This window comes from Cynoglossus semilaevis, chromosome 2 (assembly GCF_000523025.1).
Source record: "Cynoglossus semilaevis isolate Cse_v1.0 chromosome 2, Cse_v1.0, whole genome shotgun sequence".
Lineage (NCBI taxonomy): Eukaryota > Metazoa > Chordata > Actinopteri > Pleuronectiformes > Cynoglossidae > Cynoglossus > Cynoglossus semilaevis.
The window spans coordinates 18,944,559-18,954,290 of record NC_024308.1 but is presented as its reverse complement, the minus strand read 5'-3'; the positions used below and the strand labels follow the sequence as shown (position 1 = coordinate 18,954,290).

Genomic DNA, 9,732 nt, shown 5'->3' with positions numbered 1-9,732 from the left:
GGATTGGACCTCAGGGCTGAGGCCAGAGCAGAGCAGCTCAACTCTGACAATCTGCAACTGTTCAAACTGAATAAAAAAAACAGGTTAAGAAAAGATTAAGAAATAACGTCACCACCCGTCAACAATGTCTTATTTTCAAATGATCTTCAAACGTTACATTTATCATAAAATATAATACTTTTTTTTTTCACCTGCCTGTTTCGGCCCGCGGTTCATAGGGTTGACACCCTGCTCTATGTTCAATTCTCTCCCAAATCATAGCAGCAGCGAACAAAAGAGCCAAATGGAGACGATTCGCTAGCAACGACCAGAAAAGTAACCTTACCCTAAAGTCTCCAGTCGACAGTCAGGACTCTGCAGATAACCGCACAACTCTTGGACTCCTGAATCCTGGAGCTCGTTACTTCCGAGATCCAGCGTTCTCAAATGGGACGGATTGGATCTCAGAGCTGAGGCCAGAGCAGAGCAGCTCAACTCTGACAAACTACAAATCCTCATCCTAAAATTCAAAGAGAGGAAAGAAGAGAAGGCTATGGGCCTATTAAAGAGGAACGGGAGGACGATTACATAAAGTTCCCACCGCCAAACATTCTAACAACCACTGCTACTGTTATTATTAGTATTATTAATATTGTTAGTATTAAAACTCACAATAAAGTCTGCAGTTGACAGTGCGGTAACTGCAGGTAGCGACACAGCTCCTGGACTCCAGAATCCTGTAGTTTGTTGTGAATAAGGTTCAACTCTCTCAGGTAGAAAGGATTGCTTGAAAGAGCTGAGGCCAAATAGGAACAGCCAATCCCTGTAAACTTGCAGTCGTGTAACCTGTATAAAAAATAAAATATTTTTGGTGTTAAGTGTCAAATACACAAAGACAGTTAAAAAAAATAGACAAATAACAACAAAACTTTTTAGCTAGGTGTTTCCAAATGTTTTTCTCAGGACCTATGTCTTAAAAGTCACAAACATTCGCAACCCAAGTCAATAGACATTATTCGTAAACTCCTGGGAAACATGACGCGAGACGACCCAAAAAAAAACAACTCTTGCGAACAATCTGAAGGTCACGACCCAGTCTTTGGGTAACAATGTTTTAGCTCACAGGCCAAAATGAGGTTCAAAATACAGTATAACGGGTGGTATTGTAGAATGCTGGGCGAAATAATGAATTTAAAAATGTACGAGAATGAACCTAAACCTTTGAAGATAATTTGGCACATTTGATGTCTGCTGCCATTTAGTGGCATCAACAGAAATTACAGTCGGTTCGTTGTGCTAATGCATGAAACAGAAGGATCGACATCAGCCCTTACCAGACCCTTGTACCAGTGTTTAGTGCATTGTTTCCCAAAGACTGGGTCGCGACCTTCAGGTGGATCGCAAGAGATTTGTTTTGGGTCGTCTCACATTATGTTTCCCAGGAGTTTGCGAATAATGTCTATTGACTTGGGACGCGAAGGTTTGTGACTTTTAAAATACGGGTCCCCAGATAAAAACGATTTCGATCGATTTCGAAAGTCCAGCTGGCCATATCTGGCCCACGGGCTGCAGATTGCCTAAAGTGTCTTTCATTTAGTCTTTCAAGTCAAAACCAAGAACATCAAGGAGAAATGAATGCGGTCAACTCACGACAGACTCTCCAGTCTACAGTTCTGACTCTCCAGTCCTGAACACAGCATCTTCACTCCCGAGTCTTTTATTTGGTTCAAATCCATTGTAAGTCCTCTCAGGTATGATGGGTGGGACTTCAGAGCAGTGGCTACAACTTCACAGTGAGTCTCTGAGAGTCGTAGACCCCGAAGTCTGTGATGAAGAGACCAGGTCTGACAAGTTAAAAAGGGGAATACAAAAGGGCACGTACCACAACGACGACGAACATTTAATTGAGAACCCCAGGGAATCAACCCGTCAACTTTTAAAGTCATTATTATTATTCTTACTGGACAATTCTGTGTGTAGACTTTTCTTAGTGTGGACCGTATTTTCCGTATTCTCCTATAAGTTGCACTTTTTTTTCATCCTCTAGCTTGGTTTGCGACTTATACTCAAGTCCATCCATCCATTTTCATCCGATTATCTGTTACCGGGTCGTGGGGGCAGAAGTCTCCACGACCGCCACCCAGATCACACTGCACCGTACCAACCCCCCAAACCTTCCTGCAGGTGGTGAGTCCACTGGAAGGTACCAACCGCCCTAACTGGGATTCGATCTTGCCCAGACGGTAAACCCTGGGGTTCCACACCAACGACAGAGACATTGCCTCTGGGCCAAAGCGCCACTCTTATACTCAAGTGCGACTTATATATTGAAATATATAGTTTTACATGTTTGTTATTTTCACACTGACAGCCTCTAGATGGCAGAGATGTGACCTCTATTCGGCAACCACTTATATATGTTTTTTCTTTGTCATTATGCTATTTATTTATTTATTTATTTATTTTTGCTGGTGCGACTTATAGTCCGGAAAATACGGTACTTCTCGATTTTTTGCAAAAGTATCATTCTGTATTGATTGAATCGACAAAATCAATATTTAGGTGTGGACTCACAGAGCCTTCCTGCACTTCCTCACAGCAGGGATCAGTCTCCGTTGTCCTTCCTCTGTCGTTGTGTACCTTTTTGGGTTGAACTCATCCAGGATCTCTTCTGACATCTGCAGTGCGTAAGCCAGAGCCGAGCAGTGGATTTCGGAGTTTATCTTCTTTGACTTTTGCTTCGACTTTAAGAACCTCTGGATGTCCGCGTGCACGGATTGGTCGTTCATCTCCGTCAAACAGTGGACCATGTTGACACTTCTGTCAGGCGAGCAAAGGTAGGCCTCCGTTTTTTTCAGGTCTTGTATTATAGTCTCGAAGATTTCTGGACTGTTCTTTTTCTGACCCACTAGGCCCAGTAAAAATCTCTGGTTCGATTCCAGACATAGGCCATAAAGGAAGCGAACAAACAGATCCAGGTGACCAGATTTACTTTCGAGGGATTTCATGGTGGTTCGTCTTAGGACTTCATTCAGTGAGAAGACACTAACTTTGGTGTTTCGTCTCGGATCCCAGGGTTCAAATTCTTCACCCAGGAAGTTCTCCAGTATCTCGGTCTTCTGCTCAACAGTGCAGTGGAACATGTAGACCGCAGCCAGAAACTCCTGGACGCTCAAATGGACGAAGCAGTAGACCGTGTTTTCGAAGATAACGCTCTCTCTTTTGAAAATGGCGGTACAAATCCCAGAGTAAATGGAAGCATCGGTTACATTTAAACCACACTCTTCGAGGTCTCTCTGGTAGAACATGATTCGTCCCTTCTGCAAATGTTCAAAGGCCAGCCTCCCCAGCTTCAGGAGAAGGTCCCTGTCGGCCTCCTGCAGCTCTGGTGAACCCATTGGACGGTACTTGTTCTTCATTCTTCTTATCTGTATCTGCAGGAAGTATGAATACATGTCCGTAAGGGTCTTGGGAAGCTCTTCCCTCTGCTCTGAGGTCAACATGTGCTCCAGAACTGTGGCAGTGATCCAGCAGAAGACCGGGATTTGACACATGATGTAGAGACTCCTTGCTGCTCGGATGTGTGAGATGATTGTTCCGGCGGGCTCTTTATCTCCAAATCTTTTCCTGAAGTACATCTCCTTATGGACATCGGTGAACCCTCGTACCTCCGTCACCCTGTCCACGCATGTGCATGTGCGTGAGATCTGATTGGCTGCCGCAGGTCTGGTGGTGATCCAGACGAGAGCGGAGGGAAGCAGGTTTCCTCGGATGAGGTTTGTCAGCAGCACACTGACAGACGCCGTTTGTTCGACATCCTCCACGACCTGGTTATCGACGAAGTCCAACGAGAGCGCGCTTTCATCCAGACCATCGAAGATGAATAAACATTTGCAGATGGCAAGTTTCCCCGCTGTCATTTTCTGTAATGTTGGATGGAAATCGTGGAGCAGTTTGAGGAGACTGTACGGCCGATCCCTGATCAGGTTCAGCTCTCTGAAGGACAGCAAACAAAGAAGACCGACGTCTTGGTTCTCGGAACCCTCCGCCCAGTCCAGAGCGAACTTGTGCACCAAGAACGTTTTGCCAACGCCAGCGACACCGTTTGTCAGGACAACTCTAATGTTCCCCTGCTGGTCAGTTAGGGCTTTGAAGATGTCGGAGCACTTGATGGGCGTGTCATCGAAAATCCTGGTTTGGAACGTCGCCTCCAGCTGCCACACCTCATGCTGCGGGTTGATTTCTTCACTCTGTCTCTCTGTGATGAAGAGCTCGGTGAAGATCCTCTTGAGGCAGGTTTTGCTCTCTCTTTCGTCGGCTCCTTCAGTCACACTTTCGCATCGACTCTTCAGACTGCACTTATGCTCATCTAAAACCTCCTGGAGACCAAAATCTGTTGAAGGACAAGTGACAAAATAACAAAAATACACAATAAATTAGGGGTGTGCATCAGTAAGAATCTGGCGATACGGTACGAATCGCAACGCAGGGGCAGTGATACAATATACTGCGATATAGTGCGTTACTATAGGCAGAACGAAGAAAGATAAGAAAAAGAAAATGAACCAACACCAGGAATATTTGACTGGGAATTGATGAGAAAAAAGATCAATACCGTGCTGCGAAATATCGATATGGAATTGTGAAACGAAATATTGCGATATTTTAGTGTATCAATATTTTCGAACACCCCTAAGAATAAATCATGCTAATATTTGGCACTGAAATGTCAGCGTCTGTCCAGCCATCGTTAGTTCGTGTATCGTATACCTTTTTCTGATACGTCCATGTTGGCACTTGACTCACCTGTGTGCCCACATGTTTTTGAAGTTTTTTTGACAACTGTGCCAACAACTAATTAAAATATTGGAAATCCCAGCTTCCCGAATTCACCTTCGACTTTTTTACCATATGTACAAAGTTCGGGGAGACAAGGGGTAAACGATAGGGGTAGAAATGAGAGATACGATCAGGCCTCATTCTGACCGAATGCCGGTGCCCAAGGTCCTGTTCTGGATCTGCATCCACACTGGGAACAAGAGGAGTCCAGTGTATTAGACTGTTGGCAGGATGAGCAGAGATCCTTGAAGTCATCCTGAGCCAAAGTGCAGCGGGACACCTGCTGGTCCACAGAGACACCAACCCTGTCTCTAGGGCAAAAAAGAAAACGAAAAGAAATAGAGGACCAAGATGTTTTCATTGTGTCTAGAGTTCTTTGGCACCTTGGTCTGGCCCAGAAAGGTTTGAAGAAAAGGAGCAATGATGGTTCAGTATCAGACATACTTTTTGTGGGATGGTCTAGGTTCTTTCCCGAAGCTTAATGGTTCCTTTTTGGACCGGTCACTCATAGCAGACACACAGCTCGGTACTGGTGACACTGATCTGTAGTTCTGACCTCTGTAAACACAGACGATAAAGTACAGGTTTTTCTTGTTTTTCTATGATCATGGCTCAGACAAAAAAAATGTATCAAAATGTCTTACTCTTTGTGGGATGGTCTAGGTTCTTTCCTAAAGCTTAATTACAGAAGATAAAGTACAAGTTTTTCTGGTACAGGTCTGTACCTGTTTTTTTGTTTTTCTAGGTTCTGTGTTTTGTGGGATCTGAACCAGACCCAAATGGCTCAGACAAAAAAAATGTATCAAAATGTCTTACTCTTTGTGGGATGGTCTAGGTTCTTTCCTAAAGCTTAATTACAGAAGATAAAGTACAAGTTTTTCTGGTACAGGTCTGTACCTGTTTTTTTGTTTTTCTAGGTTCTGTGTTTTGTGGGATCTGAACCAGACCCAAATGGCTCAGACAAAAAAAATGTATCAAAATGTCTTACTCTTTGTGGGATGGTCTAGGTTCTTTCCTAAAGCTTAATTACAGAAGATAAAGTACAAGTTTTTCTGGTACAGGTCTGTACCTGTTTTTTTGTTTTTCTAGGTTCTGTGTTTTGTGGGATCTGAACCAGACCCAAATGGCTCAGACAAAAAAAATGTATCAAAATGTCTTACTCTTTGTGGGATGGTCTAGGTTCTTTCCTAAAGCTTAATTACAGAAGATAAAGTACAAGTTTTTCTGGTACAGGTCTGTACCTGTTTTTTTGTTTTTCTAGGTTCTGTGTTTTGTGGGATCTGAACCAGACCCAAATGGCTCAGACAAAAAAAATGTATCAAAATGTCTTACTCTTTGTGGGATGGTCTAGGTTCTTTCCTAAAGCTTAATTACAGAAGATAAAGTACAAGTTTTTCTGGTACAGGTCTGTACCTGTTTTTTTGTTTTTCTAGGTTCTGTGTTTTGTGGGATCTGAACCAGACCCAAATGGCTCAGACAAAAAAAATGTATCAAAATGTCTTACTCTTTGTGGGATGGTCTAGGTTCTTTCCTAAAGCTTAATTACAGAAGATAAAGTACAAGTTTTTCTGGTACAGGTCTGTACCTGTTTTTTTGTTTTTCTAGGTTCTGTGTTTTGTGGGATCTGAACCAGACCCAAATGGCTCAGACAAAAAAAATGTATCAAAATGTCTTACTCTTTGTGGGATGGTCTAGGTTCTTTCCTAAAGCTTAATTACAGAAGATAAAGTACAAGTTTTTCTGGTACAGGTCTGTACCTGTTTTTTTGTTTTTCTAGGTTCTGTGTTTTGTGGGATCTGAACCAGACCCAAATGGCTCAGACAAAAAAAATGTATCAAAATGTCTTACTCTTTGTGGGATGGTCTAGGTTCTTTCCTAAAGCTTAATTACAGAAGATAAAGTACAAGTTTTTCTGGTACAGGTCTGTACCTGTTTTTTTGTTTTTCTAGGTTCTGTGTTTTGTGGGATCTGAACCAGACCCAAATGGCTCAGACAAAAAAAATGTATCAAAATGTCTTACTCTTTGTGGGATGGTCTAGGTTCTTTCCTAAAGCTTAATTACAGAAGATAAAGTACAAGTTTTTCTGGTACAGGTCTGTACCTGTTTTTTTGTTTTTCTAGGTTCTGTGTTTTGTGGGATCTGAACCAGACCCAAATGGCTCAGACAAAAAAAATGTATCAAAATGTCTTACTCTTTGTGGGATGGTCTAGGTTCTTTCCTAAAGCTTAATTACAGAAGATAAAGTACAAGTTTTTCTGGTACAGGTCTGTACCTGTTTTTTTGTTTTTCTAGGTTCTGTGTTTTGTGGGATCTGAACCAGACCCAAATGGCTCAGACAAAAAAAATGTATCAAAATGTCTTACTCTTTGTGGGATGGTCTAGGTTCTTTCCTAAAGCTTAATTACAGAAGATAAAGTACAAGTTTTTCTGGTACAGGTCTGTACCTGTTTTTTTGTTTTTCTAGGTTCTGTGTTTTGTGGGATCTGAACCAGACCCAAATGGCTCAGACAAAAAAAATGTATCAAAATGTCTTACTCTTTGTGGGATGGTCTAGGTTCTTTCCTAAAGCTTAATTACAGAAGATAAAGTACAAGTTTTTCTGGTACAGGTCTGTACCTGTTTTTTTGTTTTTCTAGGTTCTGTGTTTTGTGGGATCTGAACCAGACCCAAATGGCTCAGACAAAAAAAATGTATCAAAATGTCTTACTCTTTGTGGGATGGTCTAGGTTCTTTCCTAAAGCTTAATTACAGAAGATAAAGTACAAGTTTTTCTGGTACAGGTCTGTACCTGTTTTTTTGTTTTTCTAGGTTCTGTGTTTTGTGGGATCTGAACCAGACCCAAATGGCTCAGACAAAAAAAATGTATCAAAATGTCTTACTCTTTGTGGGATGGTCTAGGTTCTTTCCTAAAGCTTAATTACAGAAGATAAAGTACAAGTTTTTCTGGTACAGGTCTGTACCTGTTTTTTTGTTTTTCTAGGTTCTGTGTTTTGTGGGATCTGAACCAGACCCAAATGGCTCAGACAAAAAAAATGTATCAAAATGTCTTACTCTTTGTGGGATGGTCTAGGTTCTTTCCTAAAGCTTAATTACAGAAGATAAAGTACAAGTTTTTCTGGTACAGGTCTGTACCTGTTTTTTTGTTTTTCTAGGTTCTGTGTTTTGTGGGATCTGAACCAGACCTAAACTGCTCAAACAAAAAAAATTATCAAAATGTCTCACTCTTTGTGGGATGGTCTAGGTTCTTTCCTAAAGCTTAATTACAGAAGATAAAGTACAAGTTTTTCTGGTACAGGTCTGTACCTGTTTTTTTGTTTTTCTAGGTTCTGTGTTTTGTGGGATCTGAACCAGACCCAAACTGCTCAAACAAAAAAATTTATCAAAATGTCTCACTTTTTGTGGCATTGGTCTAGGTTCTTTCCTAAAGCTTAATTACAGAAGATAAAGTACAAGTTTTTCTGGTACAGGTCTGTACCTGTTTTTTTGTTTTTCTAGGTTCTGTGTTTTGTGGGATCTGAACCAGACCCAAACTGATCAAACAAAAAAAAACTAATTTTCATGCAGAAACTATAAAAATATCGAAAATTGTATCAAAATGTCTTACTCTTTGTGGGATGGCCATGGTTCTTTCCCGAAGCTTAAGGGTTCCTCTTTGGACCGGTCACTCATAGCAGACACACAGCTCGGTACTGGTGACACTGATCTGTAGTTCTGACCTCTGTAAACACAGACGATAAAGTACGGCTTTTCCTCGTTTTTGATTTACTTTTTTCTGTGTTTTGTGGGATCTGAACCAGACCCAAATGGCTCAGACAAAAAAAATGTATCAAAATGTCTTACTCTTTGTGGGATGGTCTAGGTTCTTTCCCGAAGCTTAATGGTTCCTCTTTGGACCGGTCACTTATAGCGGACACACAGCTCGGTACTGGTGATCCTGCTCTTCCTTCTACACAAGTATTCATCTTAAATACAGACAATAAGTCTGTGAAGACACATACCACTACTGTTCACTCCATTTATTTGGTAAATTTCAGGGCGATTACTTATCAGACTGATTTAGATTCCGTAGAGCAAATTCAAAAATAATGATGGAATCTTCATAAAAAAAAAAAACCAACTATATACTACAAATAAATCCTTGATCACTTTTATTACAAATGATTGTACTGAAGAAGCTCAGACATAAATGGAGGGATCAGAGATTTTATCAATCTATACACAAATACAAATAACTTGATAAAAAAATTAGATGTTATGTTTGTTTTTTATTTGTGTTTTACGTCATCATAATGAGTCAAACTGAAATGAATGTAGTTGGAGGTACAGTACGTAGGTCCTCTTTACGCTATACATACTCCACTTTTTATTTGCGCATTCCAAAGTGGGATCAAGAAGGGAGCGGGAATGTGTATATGTCCGAGCCAGGATCACGGTCCGTGAACACAACGTCATCCCTAGAGAAGACTTTATGACTAACCGGTGTCAATCGTGGCGAAAAGTGGAACGGACCACGTTTTTTTTTTTTTTTTTTTTTTTTTGTTGACGATAAGGTTATTTTACAGCAAAGTGTAGAACTAGCGCTAAAACACCTCAAAGTGTCATGAGAGCAAAGTTTGTGGTAAGTTAGCCTATACCAAAATGCTAGCATTCTAGCTAGCGCCGACATCAATTTAAGTTTAGTCTCTCCGGGACAAAAGTTGCAGACGGGATAACGGATAACATTTATTTTTGAATAGTATTATATTGTTTTTATACTATGTGTTTTGTGTTCGGGAAGAGCCAAAATGGCAAAAAAAACCCAAACAAAACAACAACAAAAACCAAACAAACAAACCGTGTTTTTATAATTCTTTCACCGTGGGTTAATGCAATTGTTAACGTAATGTAGTGGAATTTAGTCAGGCGATATCCGC

General features: G+C 41.0%; 1 protein-coding gene across 1 annotated transcript in view; it reads right to left on the bottom strand.

Annotated features, from left to right (window-relative positions):
- The window catches only part of LOC103376791 (NLR family CARD domain-containing protein 3-like), a 12,848-nt gene extending 3,116 nt beyond the window's left edge, over positions 1 to 9,732 (bottom strand). The window contains exons 1-8 of the mRNA XM_017031092.2: positions 8,660 to 9,732; positions 8,424 to 8,537; positions 5,263 to 5,376; positions 4,966 to 5,129; positions 2,554 to 4,372; positions 1,630 to 1,803; positions 652 to 825; positions 326 to 499 (exon numbers count right to left, since the gene is read on the bottom strand). Coding sequence (XP_016886581.1) covers positions 326 to 499; positions 652 to 825; positions 1,630 to 1,803; positions 2,554 to 4,372; positions 4,966 to 5,129; positions 5,263 to 5,376; positions 8,424 to 8,537; positions 8,660 to 8,781 — 2,855 coding nt within the window. The 5' untranslated portion in view covers positions 8,782 to 9,732. The remainder of the gene's footprint in view (positions 1 to 325; positions 500 to 651; positions 826 to 1,629; positions 1,804 to 2,553; positions 4,373 to 4,965; positions 5,130 to 5,262; positions 5,377 to 8,423; positions 8,538 to 8,659) is intronic.